Genomic DNA, 18,658 nt, shown 5'->3' with positions numbered 1-18,658 from the left:
GGGGGGGGGGGGATGGACAATAATCACATGGGATCTGACCTGTGTCAGTAGCAGGAATACCCATCCAGATGCATCTATTCAAGTGTTGCAATATAAATGGTGATAACAATAATTATAGAGTCTACCTCAAAGGGCTATTGAGGGAAGGAAAAGAAGTAATGTAAGCAAAGCACACCAAAGGTTTGAAAGCCCTAATCCAATCTAAGTTACTGTTATTGTTAAGGCAATATTGGTCTTGTGGTCTCACAAGGGCCATGGAACTGAAGCTTCTCAACGTTCCATAGTTATAAAGATTTCTTCTGGCTGGATACTTAACTATTCAAGTACATAATGGATGCCACATACAATCTAGGTCTCTGTAGTAGATGTAATTGGTTTGTATCTAGTTATGTTTATAAATATCCCAATGGTTATTCTGGATAATCTCCCAATTCACTCCTTTCCAATCATGAGATGAGTCACTGAATCAATACAAAAAGCTCCTCTTCATTTTTCTAAATGTTGCTCTGCAGTCTTCTATGACTGTTAGATTAATCTTAGGTAAAGAATAATGACCACATGTGACAGGCTCATTATAATCAACTTTCTAAGATCAAACATCAGCCAAATAGCAACATGGGGGGAGGGAAAAAACACATGAGCCTGATCATTTCTCATTTATTTGATTGCCTGGAATTCAAACAATAAATACATGGAAAAGGGGTCCTTTGGAACTGAAACATTGATTTTTATACCTGAGCCACAAAAGAGACTCATGATTAGTGAAAGAGACATGTATTAAATACAAATTCTATGCCATTTTACTTGATGGCCAGAGTTATAATCAAACCAACAGAGCATACAAGAGCCATCTGGGTACTGCAGAGCTATAGAAAGAAACTCAGAGAACAAGGACATGACCTTTCTGCCATCACATGATCACAGGTTGCTGCATAACACTATAGAGGTGATCAGGTTACTACCATTTTAAGGAAAAGAAACCTGAGTTCAATGAGGTTGAAATCTGTTGTTTTGTTTTGTTTTTTTATGTGGGGGAGGGGGAGGGAGAGAGGGCATGTTTTCTTTTAATTTTTTTTCAGGGGGGAGGTGTTGTCAGAAAAGGACTTTTAGCACAAAACAGCATCTCTTACACCTAGTCAGTGCTGTAATGAAAGAACTAATTTTTAAAGTACAATTAGTTGCTTTGTTGTTGCTATTGTTATTATTGTTCTTTCCATTTAACAAGAAATTAAAATGGACAGGTGACTTGAGACTAAATTCTTGGACTTAGATCTATATTTAAATACCTGAAGAAATCATCACTACATTGCAGAAGTTACCATTTTCTTACTAATTCTTTTGCTTTTGGCGTTTGAGACAGGAGCTTGACTACTAGGAGATGAAGCAGGATTTTGGAAATTTTGCAGCCAAAATCACCTAGAGGCAAAACTCATAAAAAGCAAGCTGAAAGCGCAGTAACCTGATAATCATGGATCCTCACTTAAAGAAACTGATTCCTTTAAGGCAATAAGATATGGGAAATTGAGTATGATGAGGTAATAAGCAGGCTGGGCACATAGCTCGAGGCAAATACCGAGGGGGATTCAAATAGCACTTGTTATCTATTAATAACAAGGGCTAATTTGGGTGTCATTTTCACTGATTGTCTTTAGAATTAACTGGCTGATATTTAGTGCTGAGGAGTAACTTAATCCTGTACTATAACAAGGACTTTTTCATTATGGTCCTCTGGCATTAAAAAAGTATACATCATTGAACTGTGTTTTGAACAAACCTACATAAATTTGAGCACAGTTTGATAAAGGTGAAAAGAAAAAAAAAAACCAGGAGTTTTGATAAGAATTTAAAACACATATTATCATTCAATATTTTTAAATTACAGAATGATATAATCCTTAATCTTGACCTTCACCTTTTCACAGAAGGAAGCCCCACACATTTTCTTCCAGGTACAGATCAGCATTGACCTTTTTCCACTTGCCACTAAAACAGAGTAGACTCTGCAGATTTAAATCCCTTGAACTCTGAGGAATTCAGAAAAACACAATGCTCACAAGCTATATAGAACATCAGAACACTCTTCATTTAATGTTCCATTTCCTCAGGGGTACTTCAACAATTCTTCTGACATTCTCTCTGAGCCTCTAATAACTAGAAGACGAGAATTATGTAGACAGTAGTGAGAAATTTACTACGTAACTCTGTTCCATCATCTTCAAATTATATTTAAAACATTAGGAAGAAGAAACAAGAGATCATTTCCTCAACTATAAAATGAAAAGGATTCTCACCTTTCAGAATCTATAAATCTTATTTCAAAAACAAAACAAAACAAAAACAAACAAAAAAAACAATCTTGTCTCAGCAGAATATGAAACGGGGGTATAAGGCATGTAATGGAAGCCACCATGTAAAAAACTACATTCCTGGTCCTTAGACTCCTGAGAGTTAACTTGAGTTATAAGCAAAAGGCAATTCATTCCTTGTCCTTCAAAAAGGTAATATTTAGACACATAATTAAAGGAATCTTAGGGTTAAAGAGTCTTCCAGAAGAAGCAAAAGTGATAAATCCTGGCTAAAGGACCTTAGGCAAGTAGTTAATTAAACATCCAAGTTGACATAATAAGTGATGGGAATTTAACTCTTGTAAAAGTACTTATATCTAGCAATGTTCATTCCTTTAAATCATGCTTCAAACTGAGTTTCTTTGTTTAATAAACCACAGACAGTGAGTAGTTAAACATTTTATTGCTATTTAAATAGAGTTTTTTCTTATATTTATGGCAATGTGGATAGAATTGTGTTTAAGTACTCTTAGGTTCTATAAACCAAACTTAAAGAAAAATTTTAAATAATAGACAAAATTCATAGGAAGATTTAATTAGTGCACAGACTATCAGAAATGTACATCAGAAATAGCACACAGACTATCACTGTTGTTGGCCAATTTTGCTTAATTATTTCTTTTTGTTGAATGGGGAGGAGGTGTGGGAAATTAATGTAATGGAAAAGCAAAAAGTACTAAAAATGGTGATAATAAATTAAAAATAATTTAACAAGTCTCTCTATGACCCTGAAAAATTCAGAATTATTACATAATAGTCAACATCACCAAAAGTAATAGCACAACATAAAAACAAAATAAAATAAATGGGCAAACAACAATAACCAAAAAGACTTGGAAATTTGTGGCTATCATTAGGGAACTTGATAGTACATTGATTTTAAACTTAAAAAAAATCTAAGACAAATATTAAAAAAATATATTAATTATTTTTTTAGTAGTTGTTTGCTTTTGAATTGAAAGATGTTTTTGGGGACAGAGTCAAGATGGCAGAATAGAAGCAGGACCTCCCCAGACTCCAAATTCCACCTTCCCCCACCCATTTAAAAGGGGACTCTAAACAAACTTTGGAGCTGCAGAACCCACAAAATGACACAGAGAACCTAACCTCCCACTGAGGACAGGCCAGCAGCAACAGGCCAGCACAGCGCTCTGGGTGCCAAGCTCAGCCACTTGCAGCTGAAGTTTTAGCCCCAGGGTGGGCCTAACCAGCTTCAGCTGGAGGGACTCCAGATTACCAGCAGCTGTGGCCCTTTCCAGATTCATCAACACATACATAATAAAGACAAAGTGAGAGGTCGGTGCAGTCTGGACTTTGGGACCCAGTACATAGGAGTGCATCAGCTTTTGCCCCCAGGGTAAGAAGCCGCTGAGACTCTGGCCAGTGCCACTTTACAAATTCAGCTCCTGGCTTGCAGAGTGTAGGGGGACCAAGTGACCAGTCTGAGGGGTAAGCGCTCTTGCTTTAACCTGCTTGGATCTGGATTGCAGTGTAGGGTGGAGGCTCTGGGCTGCGTGACCAGCTTGCCAGAGTGTGTGGAGGCCTCAAAGAGGGCACCCAACTAATGGCTCCAGCAGCTGAAAAAACCCCAGCGTTTGGTAGAAAGCTCCCCTGTCTGGTAGCAGAGTCCTACTGTGGCAAAAAGCCCAGGGGTCAAGTGACTGAGGGGAGACATGACCAGGCAAAGGAAGCAAAACAAACAGAAAATTCCAACGTTAGACTTCTATTTGGGGGACAAAAAGGATCAAAGCATGGAACAGGAGGAAGACAGTGAAGTCAGAACTCCTGCACCAAAAGCTTCAAAGGAAAATACAAGCTGGTTACAGGCCATAGAGGACCTTAAGAAGCAGATAAGAGAAGTGGAGGAAAAACTGGGGAGAGAAATGAGAATGATGCAAGAAAATTACAAAATGAGAGTCAACAGCCTGATTGAGGAAAATCATACCTTAAAAAACAGACTGACTCAATTGGCAAAAGATGCTCAAAAAGGTAATGAGGAGAGGAACGCCTTAAAAAGCTGAATTTGCCAAATGGAAAAAAAATCTCAAAAGCTCAATGAGGAGAATCGTTCCCTCGGATTTAGATTAGAGCAAAGAGAAGCTAGTGACTTTAAGAGAAATCAAGATGATGTTAAACAGATACAAATAAATAAAAGAATAGAAGGCAATGTGAAATATATCATGGGAAAAACCACTGACCTGGAAAACAGGAAAATTATAGCCAGTTTCCAGAATTCCCAAATCAAGAGGAGAATATTACAAGCAGCCAGGAAGAAACAATTTGAATATTGTGGAAACACAATCAGGATAAACCAGGGTCTGGCAGCTTCTACACTGAGGGAATGAAGGGCCTGGAATAGGATATTCCAGAGGGCAGAGGAGCTGGGATTAAAACCAAGAATCACCTATGCAGCAAAACTGAGTATCATGTTTCAGGGGAAAATATGGTCATTCAGTGGAGTAGAGGACTTTCAAGCATTCTTAATGAAAAAACCAGAGTTGAATAGAAAATTTGACATCCAGATACAAGAAGCAAGAGAAGCTTGAGAAGGTAAACAGGGAAAAGAAATCATAAGCCACTGATCAAAGTTGAACTATTAACATTTCTACATGGAAAAACGATAATTGTAACTGATGAAACTTTTCTCAGTATGAAAATAGTTGAAGGGAATAGAAATATATATGTCTATATCAGAGGGCATATGGGCGTATGAATACATGTGTGAATGTGTGTATATATGCTTACAGGTATACATAGATAGAGGGCACAGGACAAGTTTAACAGGAAGGGATGATACTTAAAAGGGGAAATTAAGAGGTGAGAGAGGAATATAATGAGAGGAAATTGGGAGAGACAGAATGTGGTAAACTATCTCATAAAGAAGATAAGAAGACAATGGAAGGGAAGAATAGGAAGGCAAAAGGGAATGGGTCAACCTTATTCTCACTGAATTTGGCGTAGGGAGGGAATGAAATACACACTAAATAGGGTATCTCACCCTACAGGAGAGTAGGGGGGGAAGGGGATGAGAGGGGAGGATGATGGAAGGGAGGGCATGTTGGGGTGGAAGGGAAGTTGGAAGCACTCACTTTTGAAAAGGGACAGGATCAAAGTAGAGAACAGAATAAGTGGGTGATAGGATAGGAGGGAGGGAAATATAGTAGGTCTTTTACAATATATCTACTATGTTAATGTTTTGCATTAGCTACACATGCACAATCTATACTGAACTGCTTCTCTTCCCAGTAAGGATGGGTGACAAGGGACGAAGGGAATGAATCTGGAATTCAAAATTTTAAAATCAAATGTTTAAAATTATATATACTATTATTAATACTCTCTTACATGTAACTGGGAAAGAAGATATACAAGCACTGGGGCATAGAGATCCACCATACCCTCCTGGAAAAGTCTAAGGGGGTATGGGAGAAGATATGGGAGGGAGCAGATTGGAGAAGGGGATATCCTGTGGGACTGCTATTCTGGGGTGGTGGATAGGGGAAAAACAGGGAGAAAATTTGTAACTCAAAATCTGTCAGAAATTAATGATGTAAATCAGAAGTTAATAAAGCATTTTAAAAATGAAAAAAAAGAAATAAAAATTTATAGCAAAAAAATTAAAAACAAAATAAAATAAAAAAATAAAAAAAGAAAGATGTTTTTGATCTTCTAGATTACTGGGATTATTATCCATTTAGCAGTATTTGACAGTAGTTCTAAGACATAGATATCCACATGTCATGAATATAAAAGTCTACAGTGAGTTTATTAGGAGAAAATTCAAATCTGTTGACAAATTATGATGTGTAGTTAATCTAACCTTGAAATTCAAAAAAGGCCTAAAAAAGCAAACAAACAAAAACCACGATCATTCTCAGTGTATCTTGCTATCCAAAAAGCTGAACAGAGACGAGGTAAAAAAGGTAAACTGAGGAAACTCAAGATAATAAAACCATCAGGACTCTTAGATGTGCCTTTAAATGGCATGAAAAATCTGTTGTTTGCAAATAAACAAAAATTCACAGATACATCACCCTTTGAGGAACAACTGACAGTGTGAAGGCATGGATTTGAGGAAAGAAATAGGTTATACTCTCTACATATCATCTATAGTGGCTAACTCCAGTGGTTTTAACGAAGACATTATTCCACGATTATGTCTCAATCAAATGGAGATCTCTGACACACAAGTAAGATTATATGCCACAGAGTATTCAGATATAAAGGACAACCCATTTCCTCAGACATTCAAAACATATGACAAATCAAAGACAACCAGGCTTTCAAAAATAATTTCCTAGAGTTGGACGAATAAAGGAACTATGCATTTCGTCCCCATCTCTGGAGTCTAAACCATATAAAATTCATGTAATACTAGAAATAAAACTAAACTTCATTCATCATAGACAGCCTCCATTATTCACATCTTCCTGAGCAATCCAAAAAGGGTCTATTTCTTGATAAAATGACTGCTTTAGTGAAGTGACAATTCCTCTTCTTCTCTCTCCCTCCCTCACACCTTCATTTAATTTCTCTGAAATGTTACTTGCATGATTTAATTTTAAGTAAAGGAATATGCTGGGAAATACACAACTTGGCAGAACCCATAACAGAATAAAGACCCTCCTTTGGAAAAAAAAAAAAAAAACACCTGAAACCCTGAAAATAAGATGGTTTCATTTTCTGCAAGCTCTACCTTGAGTTAATTATAAAACTGTTCATTGGCTTTGAAATTTTCTTTTTCACCTGTAATTGAATAAGTGATTATGAGGATAATAAAGAAAAAAAAGATGTTTTCATAATAAAACTTTTAACAGATGTTAAATAATTCTTGCAAATAACCTGTGGGCAAACAATGATTGATGTTGGGTCAATAATGAAAATTGCTGATTTCACTTATTGTTATTCACCTGTTATTATTCACCTGTGTACCTCCTGGGGTCAAGGAAGACTTGTAAAAACATTTGTGGGCTGATAAAAGTGGAGTATTTGCAAGGCTGGCATAAATGCATTTAAGAGTTGTTTTTTTCCTCCTCATTTCCTCTCCATTTAAAACTAGAGCAATTAAAAGCAATTTAAGGTATGCTAAAAAGTGGTAAATATGCATGTGATAGAAGATCATTTTCCAATCTCTTTCTGACACTATTCTCTCTAATTCCCATAACCTAGGAGTGAACCTCAAACTTTATGATAGGATTTATAGCGAAAGTTGAGATTCCATATACAGAATTTTGCTTAAACAGCCAGCATTTAAAAAAAATATATACATCTACTAGATGTCCACCCATTTCAGAATGGCTAAACCTATTTTGGCACAGGGATGTAATGGAATATTGCTGCACCAGAAAAAATAATAATAATAATGAATGTGAAAAATACAAAGAAACATGGGAAGATATGCATGGACTGATGCAAAGTGAGGTTAGCAAAATAATGATAATTATAATGAAGACAGCAAGATAGAGAGAAGGAAAAAAAGATAGAAAAGTAAATCAAAGACAAGAAAGTAAATACCAAGTAATTATAATTATCAAGCATGGCCACAAAGAAAAGATGAGAAAATGCACCTCCCTCCCTTTTTTGTAGAGATGGGGAACTATAGGCATGGGGGAAAAATTTATACTGTCAGACTAGGTAAATGTTTTGCTTTGTTTTCTGGACTCCTTTCTGTTTTTGCATCTTTTTTTTTTAATTCTTTCTTAGAAAGATTGGCTCTATAGGTAATTGAGGGTGAGAGATATATTTGGGGGGAAAAGTGACAAAAACAAATGCTCTCAGTTTTTCCAAAACGATCTATATACTATACAAAGTGAATATCTTTATGAATACTCATTTTTTATACTCTTGGTTTTTGAGCCCCCATAAAAGTTATAGCATATTATAAATAAAATAAAATATCATACAGTAAATAATATATAGTATTATAATTATTAAAAACCCATAGTTCTTCAAGGAAACTATCATTATTATTATTGGAAAATCAAAACTAATTTTGTTTGGTTACATTTGCCAGATCATTTCTGCTACATATTGACTTTGATTAGCCCAGTGGCTTACACATAGTAGGGCTACATAAAAGCTTTTGCCCTCCTTCCTTCCTTGTATGACTCTAGGCAAGTTATTAAAAGTCTCAGTGCTCTAGGCAACTCCATCACAGTAAGTGGAAGAAAACATTCTGCCTATTGCTGGAGCAGTTTCCTCATTTGAGAGTTGTCTATACAACTAAATCGGGCCCTGTCCCTCTTATCCCACTCTCTAATAGTGAAAAGCAGTATGGTTGATTAAATAGACAACCACACAAATCAGGAAGCTTATTACTATTCATTATTATATTACTTGCTTATAATTTATTATTTATTTATGGTTTATTTATTATATTATTTGTTTGTTTATAATTTTATTGAGTTTATTAATCACTTCTGTCACAAATTGATAATGTGGTCATGAGCATGACACTTAACCAGGAAATTTTTCAATATTATTTTAAGGACAGTTGCTGTTTTACATCAATGAGAGGTATTTTCTCATCAAAATTGTCTGATACCAAAGCAACCAAAAGTCTGTATCCCCCTCCTCCCACCATACCTCACCATACACTTTAATAATACTTTTAATTATATCATTAATTCTCAAGTCACATTATTTTATGTAACAAACAACTGGCATCATTTTCATTTGGTGATTCTCAGCCTTTTAAACTACAGCTCATGGGAGATACAGATTTTATAACACAGGGGATAGACAAGAATCATATTGGGTGGTTAGGCATAGGTGGGTGATAATATAGATTACTTTATGGGAACAATCATATCACTGAAATCCTAGATTCATTTAAGTTTATTATCTCTAAGAATCGACATAACATAGTAAGATTTTCAAAATTAAAATTTTCAAACGGGTGAAATTTTCAAAACCACCATAAAGGAAGCTTGGGGTGAGTATTATGGTGGGACTGGTTATCATTGGCTTATGTAATCTAGGAGCTCTAATTCCGACTTTAGTAGCTCCTTCGTTTGAGACTAGAGTCCTGGATCTGAAGTCCTTCAGTCTTCCAAATGCTACACAGCAATTTAAGCTTTTAGACATTCAATTTTATTTAGCCCATAGTTGGCGCTATTGTGCAGAGAGTGCAGAACCTTGAAGTCAAGAAGACCTGAGTTCAAATTCAGCCACAGACACTTTCTAGCTGAGTGACCCAGGGCAAATCATTTAAACCTGTTTGCCTCAGTTTCCTCATCTGTAAAATATGATGAAGAAGGAAATAGCAAACCACTCCATTATCTTTGCCAAGAAAACCCCAAACAAGATGACAGAATGACATTGAAAAATGACTAAACAAAAACAATAATGGTCAGATCTACACTTTAGGAAAAGCATTTTGGCAGCTGAGTGGAGAAACAACTGGGTTGATGAGAGATGTTGAGTTGGGGAGACCAACCAGCAAGCTACTGAAACAGTCAAAGTCAATAAGGAGATAGCTGTGTGGATCGAGAAAAGGAAATACATACACAAACATACACACATCTTTATCTAGATAGCTATATGCATATAGTAGGTATGTGTGTATATGTTCATATAGATATATGCATGTATATATACACATATATATGTAGAGACATACAGAGACATGATATTCTGAACACAGAAAGGATAAGAGCTGACCAAAAATTATTATACATGTGAGGTGAGTTCCAATAAGGAACTGAGATAGTAATAGAGAAGAGGGAAGTATTTGGGGGGAAAAGATCTACAGCCGTGTTTTCGACATGTTGAGTTTAAGATGTCCAAAAGGCAGCTGTTGATAGAGGATCGGAGATTAGGACTAAATAGAAAGATCTAGTAGTTATCTGTGTAGAGCTAATCATTGAAGGAATGGAAGAAGCTCTCTCTTCATTTCCTTTTTTTAACACTGCTTTTCATTTCTCTGGACCCTACAAATCTAATAGGATTTGGAAATTTTCTACAAGTGGAAAAGTGGAGTGGGTTTAACAGGAAATCTCTATAATCAGGAATGTAGAAAAGTTTCAGAGGAGAGGGGCTGAGATGAATGAGCAGAAAGAAAATCAGGTAAGGGAGGAAAGAGAAAGGATAAGGTCAGATATTTCTGGCTACCTGAAAGCTTAATAAAATGCCTGACATTAAACATAAGTACTTAATAAATGCTTGCTGGATGAATTAAAAAAAAGGTATCAAGCAATACAATAGGCTACCTCAGAAGATGGTAGGCCCCTTCCCACACTCCCCACTGGAAGTCTTAAAGCAAAAATTCAGTGACTATTGGGTGGGTAACAGGTGATTCTTGTTCATGCCTGGATTCTAAAGCAGGTTTCTGAAATTTTGTGTATTATGACTGATTCGAAAGAAATATAATTTAAATTTCATTTCTTTATTACTTGTAACTCCATGAATGGATCATATAATTAATTATGGAGAAATTGTCTGTATGACTTTAATATGCAATTTACACAGAATCCTGCACACCTACATCAATATACCCACTCACATCTGTAAGCAGCAAGAAACATATTAAAGATGCTCTTTTTTTTTTTGTAAATCATCTTGTTCACCTTAATTTATTGTGCCCACGAGACAGCTATGAATCTGAAAGCTTAAATTCACACACACCTAGTTAACAGAAAGTTGGTACTAGTATTCAAATTTCCAATGCTCAAGTAAGTGTTCTATCCACTACGAGCTGCTCCTTCCCTGCTACTGCTTCCTAATTTAATGACAAAGAGCTATGCAATTCTTCTTGAGGTAGTGAGGTGGCCTAGAAGAGAGATAGTTCTACATGGGAGTCTGGAAAGCCTGTACTGGAATTCTAGCATTACCCTGGTCAAGTCACTTAGACATTCTCAGTCTGTTGCCTCATCTGTAAAATGGAAATAATAATAGTTAACTACCTCATGGGATTGTTTGTGAGAATCTAATGATCTAATATTTCAAGTGTTTTGCAAGTCTTGAAATGCTATAGAAATCTTTTTCATTATTATCTTTAGTAAAAATCATTATTGCAATTGTCTTTATTATTTTCATCTTCAGCAGCAGCCTTAGAATCACCATTATCTCCAAAGGAAATGAGTTTCTCCATAACTAGAAATTCTTCTATAGGCAGCCTAAAAATGGCAAAGCTAGAAGTAGCATTCATCCGATTCATTTCCTAAGTTACCAATTGTTAAACTGGAAATCTAGCAGAACAAATTTCCTCTCAGGGAGCTAGCTTCTGTATATTAACTGTCGGGGTTCTTCATGCCACTCATTTGGCAGCTACCATAAGTTACCTTAGATGCTATCAACTTATCTCCCTACTCTCTTCAACTAGACTGCAAGCTCCCTGAGAGCATGCAATGCAATGACCGTGTCTTATGCCTTTTTACATTCCCATAACCAAGCACAGGGTCCTGCATATATAATGGCTGGTCAGTTTCTTGGTGATATTAGTTGAAAGAAGGAAAATAAATCTCCCCCAGAATCTATTCATAAGAATTATTTAACATTGAGGAGTGATATCAGGGAGGCTAGGTGGTGCAGCGAATAGAGAACCGGCCCTGGAGTGAGGAGGACCTGAGTTCAAATCCATCCTCAGACACTAAAAACAAAACATTAGCCATGTGACCTTGGGCAAGTCACTTAACCCCAATTGCCCTGCCCTCTCCCCTCCAAAAAAATAAAGTGATAATTGCAAAAGACACATTCCTTGCATTTCAACCAGGATTTTCTTATAAAGCCTCAGCATTTCACCGAAATCACCAAATCATTCAATACTTGCTATCTGAACTTCAATTAAAAAGGTAACACTTTCCCACAGAGCAGGAACATATAAATGATTATTGTACCTACTAGGTCAGAAAATTAACAATTTTGATTTTTTTAAAGCATTAAACACTTCAGGTTTTCCCCCTCCAATTCCTTTCCTTCCTTTTGATTTCTTTCCATTTCATTTTCAAGTGAACCTCAAAATTTGGGCAGAAAAGAGTATCAGCTTCCTCAACACCAATCAAACAGCAGCTTTCTCAAGGCATTCTTCTAGAATCATAATCCCCTATTCTAGTCTCCATGGAAGGCGAGAAGAGGTGGAATAAGTTTGCCTAAAACATGAAGGGGGTTTGAAAACATCTGCCAAATGTCAGACTGTACTGAAACTCAGAGCAAAGGTGAATTTATTGTGGTTTGAGTTCTTGGCCAGATTCTCCTACAACTTCATAAGCAAATCATTCAGTAAGTCCAGTCAAAGATTTAGCATAGTAGTCAAAGGCTCACAAGACTTCTAAAACAGTACAGTATTTGAAGGCATTTGGGAAAACAGGGAAAGGAAGTTGTGATTAGCTAATGGACAAGCTAACACACTTTCTATTGTGACTTCCCTTTGTCTGAGACCATAGCTAAGAAAAAGGAAAATCGTACTTTCTTTTGTCTGGACTTGGCATCTCTACCAACGGAGTCTATTTTTAGCAACTCACCTAGTATCCTACACAGGTTGACCTCAAGAGTTGCCTAAGTTAAGTGACTTACCTAGGGTCCCATAGCCAGAAGGTGTTGGAGGGCAGACTAGAACTAACATTTTCATGATTCTTGGGCTAGTACTCTGGCCATTTGATGCCATCTTGCTCCTCTACCAAACCTGGATTCAGGAAAACTTGAAATGGAATCCCACCTTGTACATTTACTAACTGTTACCTTGGGTAAGTCACATTACCCTTCTCAGACTCAGTTTCCTAATATGTAAAATGTAGATTATCTCATAGGGTTGTTGTGATGATGAAATCAAATGGGATCATGATCATACATATAAAGCATTCTGAAAATCTTAAAGGTATTGATCTATGCTGATCTGTATGTCAAAGCAGTGATTGAAACATTAGTAATGAGATCAGAGCCATCGGGATAGAACATCTACATAATATTTGGAGTTAGAGCAATGGGATCTAATCTAACCTAATAAACATTAATTAAGCACCTACTATGTGCCAGGCACCAAGCTAAGTACTAGGGATGGCATTAGTCAAAAGAAAGACACTTCCTGCCCTCATGGAGCTCACAGTCTAAAGGGATAGAAAATACACAAATGGAGAGATCCAGGCCCAACTCTCTACTGCACCATTTACTTGCTCTAAACAGAGCAGGAAAAGAGTGGAATCTTACTCTTAGCTCTCCCTGACCAGATACTGCAGATGTATTTCCAACATACATGCGTGGTAGATGCCTTTGTTGTGATTTTTTATGACATAAGAGGAAAACTGAGGAAAGGAGACATTAATATGAGACTTTTTCTTTATGAGGGACTCACAGTGTGAAAATTCCCTCTATCAATACAGAATGTAACCGATCTGTGACTTAGTAGATAAATCCTGGAAAGTTACCTGAGAGACATAGGGGTTAAATAACCTGGAGTCATGTAGTCATTAAATTTGGGAACTTGAACCCACATCCTCCTGACCATAAGCCCAGCACTCCATCTACTATTACATGATGCCTCCAAATGGAGACATAAGAGAAGTCATAAACCCTCAGTTTGTGTCAGTAATGGGACAGATGTATACTAACATTGAAGATTTATTTAGCATGTTAAAAACTAAATAGATATGAAATATATTCACTATAGGATGAATATAAACAAAGGTGGCTTTCCCAATATGAGATCTAAGTTAAAACAATAAGTGAACAAAATTGAGCTTAGGATGGCAAAATTAAAGCAATTAGTGAATAAAACCTAGCATCACATTAGAAGGTCTGGAATGATCCTTTTACTTTTCCATGGAAGAAAAGAGAATTCTTTAGTAATTCATTGTACATGTTATTTGAAGAGCTGCAAATATACCCATTCCTTATCTGGCAGATGAGCAACCAATTATATCCCTCAGTAAGCCAATGACCCAAGAGACAACACTCACTTACTTTGTAAATAGAAGGTATGATCTGGTCCATTTTCAGTCTGTGAAAGACAAAGACATCATAAACTGCCGACACGGCCAATACAGTCACGCCTTGTTCCTTCCATAACATACTGCACCCAGCACAGAGTCCTGTCCCTAGGAACCAGCCCCAGGTGCTCAATGAGTATCCTCTGGTGGAGCAGTGCTTCACATAACACAGCAAAGAAAGTAGGAAGAAGAAGCTGGCTCCCACATCGGCCCTTCCCACGACGCCTGCCACCGCTTCTGTATGAATTGGGTGGGAGGCAAACATTAGGCCAGCGATGAAGGTCCAATGTCCATCACCAAGGAGGATCTTGGAGAAGCTTGTGAAGAGACCAGTGACTGCTGCATGCAGCAGAACATTGACAAGATGGTAGCTCCAGGGGTTCAAGCCTCCAATGGCGTGATTAAAGCGGAAAGAAAGGGTACAAAGTGGCCTATAGGACTTGTGGCTGCCACTATGGGTAAGAAGAGTCCCCCAAAAATCATTGTAGAATATGTGGGTCCATGGTGTTTCTGGGAGAAGATCCTGATTAGTCTTGATAGCTCGGCTAAAAAACAAAATTATTTTTTAAAACAGAATTAAAAATAAAATACATTTTAAGTTGAAAAAAAATGCAGTGACATTATTATATCATTCCCTTGGCTCCAATGTTGTGCTAGATGACACGATGCTTCATTTTAGTAGAACTGTGGCTATATAGGATGAATATAAACAAAGGCGGTCTGTGTTGTCTAATTTTAGAGATACTACAAAAAACTGCCAGTCTCCCAAGATAATCTTCCCCATGGTATTACTGATATGAGACATTTCAATTTTTCCTTTCACTAAGGGTACTGTTCCATGTTGAAATGCAATTATCCCTAAGAGGGAAAAAATATTAAATCTTATCAATTGCTTATACCTAATCATAGAAGAGATCTTAGTGACTCCCTAATCCAAAATCCCTCATTTTACACATGAGGGTGTGTAAACTGAGGGTCAGAGGCCTGAATGACTTTCCCAAGATCATGTCAGTAATAGATGAGGCAGAGGTGGGATCTGAACCCAGGTCTTCTGACTTCAAATCTATCTTCACATGAATGAATTTATCAGTTTTTTTTTTCCCGTAAACAAATGTTAATAGAGGGAAAAATTAAAACTAAAAAAAAAAAAAAAGACGCCCAATAGTGAGTAAGGAGTGCTGGGGTAAGGGAGAACAGAAAGAATATATTCCACTGGGGTGGGGAGAGTTCTCCCCTCTTCCCTTCACTTTAATTGCCTGCATCCTTCATGACATAGCTGGAGTCCCACTTTCTTGATCACTCCAACTTATAGTGACCTCCCCCTTCTGATTTCCTACAGCTTTTTCTGCCCCTGTGTCTCATTTGGACATTTTCCTTGCTACTTAAATGTTCCACATGTGTATGTGTTTCTTGACTCCCCAACTAGACTTCAAGATGCTATGAGACTGGGACTATGTCTTATACTTTTCGTGTTTTTTGTATAGCACCTTGGATAACACAGGGCACATAGTAACACAGCAAACACCTGACATAGGCGGTGCCAAACCAAAGAAAACTTGCCTGCTTCTCAATTTGCTTTAGGCATGAATGCAGCAATTGGTCCTTAAGACGACAGATAAGGAACAGATTTCTAAACCTTCCAGTTAGTAAGTGTTACAAGGCTTGAGCAGAAGTACTGACAGGCCTCCGGAGCATGTGTGCTGTTAAAATTTCCATACTTATTTTGCAAACATTTCTTCTCACCTCCCCACCCCTGTCCATCCTACTGTAAACTCTTTGAAGGCAACAGCTGAATGAGTTATTTTTTCCTTCATACTGCATCCTCAGCACTTAGCACAGGCCTGCATTCAAAAAGTGTTTGATAAATATTTGCTGACTTGAATTCTCAAGTAATCTTGTTTTCCCACCATCATTCACACAAAGGTTGATTAGATTTTATTTGAAGGCCCACACACACACAAAAGAACTACATACCTGAAAATATTTTCCCCATTGGTCTGTATGTGACATTATCCCATTGTTTTTGCTTCCATTATTAAAATAGATTAAGGTGACAGGTTTAGAGCTAGAAAGGACCACATAGTTAGTTATGTCTAACACCTTTAGAAAAGGAAACTGAAGCTGAGGGTGACTTCCTCAATGTCACACAAGTGCTAAAACCGTGTTTTGACTAATACTCAGATAATTGACTGTCCCGTATTTTAACAGTTTGAATTTTGAAGTTTTTTATCTAAGCAAAGTATAAGAGTTACATGTCTCTGATACATTAAATATAAGAGTAAGATTGAAATCCAGGTCCTCTGACACTATATTCTTTCCCTTGCAGCACATGATTAAAAAACAAAGGGGTGAATTCAGTTGCCTTCAGACCAAGAAGACTTTGAGAGCTGAATATCAGATCAGGATGTCTACTGGCTGGAATTCCTCTAAGTAACTTGTATCTTGAGGGCAGAGGAGATTTCAAAAGGAGATATTCTGAAAGATATAGGGGTGCCAAGGTAGGCAGGTTTAAGGTGGCATAAAGGCATAAAGTAGTGGGCACTAAGCAGTAAGTAATGCTCTAAGTAGTGCTCTAAGGTAAACTTCATTTGCATTAGGATAGTCCCAATGGGCTATTTTTCCAAAATCCTCTATCAGCAGAATTTTCTCAAGAGAATTAAAACAATCTGAATGCTTATAGCTGGTTGTGGCATTTGGGGAAGGGACAATAGACTTGATGAAACCACGTTTTGAATAACACTAAGTTAATTGAGTGCATACCATATTTTAATAGTTTGACTTTGAGTTTTGATTTTTTTTTCCTATGCAGAGTACAAGAGTTACAAGTCTGAATGTATTGACTTTGTGCTAAACGAATTTCCATATAAATTGGCTTTTAAAACATTAGAAACAGATGTTATTTGAGATCCATTAAATTAAAACACCCTGCAATGACATTCATCAGAGTCTAACCCAGGAGCAATCACTTGAGACTTGATAGGTTATAATTAAAATTTAAAAGAAAAACAAAAACTGTCAAACTGACAAACAGCATTGTCAGAGACGACTGATCTTCTAGCAAGACCAGGATGAAACCCTCGCTGGCCTTTGCATCAAAGCATTAGTTCAGATATTAGTATGAATATCACTGAAATCAGGGAGAAACATCTACATAATATCCACCATGTCCACAGTTGGCATCTCAAAGACAAAAGAATCTGCCGAGAGATTGACAAGTTCATCTAGGACAGGAATGGTAGGTAGGGGGCATGACATACAGCAGCAGATTGGCATTTCTAAAATGGTTAAGGACCAGGTCATTTCTCCAGAAACTACAATTCTTCCAGTCATCAGTTCAGTATCAGAAGCACCAGGATGTAAAGAAATGACTCCAAGAGTTTAATTTTATTAACTATTGATTTACAGGTGTAAACCCAGATACATGTGATTCCTGTGTGCCAATGACTACACAGAACTCTTACAAATCAATCAAGAAAGCAATCAACAAGGATCTACCATCAATGAATCAAGCATCTGCCTTGTGCCAGACACAGGCACTGGGAATTCAAAAACAATCATGAAATAGCCCCTGCCCTTGAGGAACTAATATTCTATGGGGAAAGAGGGGATTGAGCAAGGGAGATCAAAGTACATACAAAATGAAGACAAGATGATCTGGGAGGCATACATTAGCTGGAGTTATTAGGAAAGACTTCACATACAAGGGGGAGCTTGAGAAGAATTTTGTGAAAACTGGAGATTTTAATAGACAGAACTGAGGAGGGGGTATGACCAGTACAAAGGCACGGAGACAAAAGTGTCAGTTGTTGACAACAAGAAAGTCAATTTGGATGAACTCTAGAATTCATGAAAGAGAGTCAAAAATAATAAGCCTAAAGAAGTAGAGTAGTGTCAGGGAGCAAAGGTTTTAAAGTTTATCTTAGATGTATTTGTCATCTTCATCATTGCCAGCAGCAGCATTTATGCAGCATTTTAATGGGCATCTTGCAAATATAATCTCATTTTATCCTAATAATACCCCTTGGAGGTATGGGCTATTATTATCCCAATTTTACAGATAAGGAGACAGAGGCAAATGGAGGCTAAGTGACTTGGTCACACAGCTAGTAAGTGTCTGAGGATATATTTGAACTCAGGCTTTCCTGAGTCCAGGTCCAACTGAGTTATCCACTGAGTTAACTATCTTCCTGCTAATAATAATAGAGAACCACTGGATACTATTGATTAGAGTGTTGGCAAGGAAAGACTTGTATTTAAGGAAGACTGCTTTGGCAAATGAATGGAGGATAGTTGTGTGATAGTAATGGCATTTAAAGATTCCCCCTGTATTGGCTTGGTTTTCAAATTGATTGTGTTAAAACCCAGAGCTTGTTAATCCCACCTGTGGGATGG

The 18,658-nt window shown here is 37.1% G+C and overlaps 1 protein-coding gene across 4 annotated transcripts in view; it reads right to left on the bottom strand.

Moving 5' to 3' along the window:
- TMTC2 (transmembrane O-mannosyltransferase targeting cadherins 2) overlaps window positions 1-18,658 on the bottom strand; it is a 570,414-nt gene that overhangs the window by 340,511 nt on the left and 211,245 nt on the right. For 3 of the 4 annotated variants that reach the window (XM_069095098.1, XM_069095096.1, XM_069095097.1), the window contains one exon: window positions 14,241-14,811. The exons of the other annotated variant lie outside the window; for it this stretch is intronic. In XM_069095098.1, the coding sequence (XP_068951199.1) occupies window positions 14,241-14,811 (571 nt within the window). The remainder of the gene's footprint in view (window positions 1-14,240; window positions 14,812-18,658) is intronic. 4 annotated transcript variants of the gene reach the window in all.

This window comes from Petaurus breviceps, unplaced genomic scaffold (assembly GCF_028583685.1).
Source record: "Petaurus breviceps papuanus isolate PSGF00001 unplaced genomic scaffold, PetGlider_PUasm1.0 225, whole genome shotgun sequence".
Lineage (NCBI taxonomy): Eukaryota > Metazoa > Chordata > Mammalia > Diprotodontia > Petauridae > Petaurus > Petaurus breviceps.
Note: the sequence above shows the minus strand (reverse complement) of the source record. Positions and strands in the feature narration are given on the sequence as shown.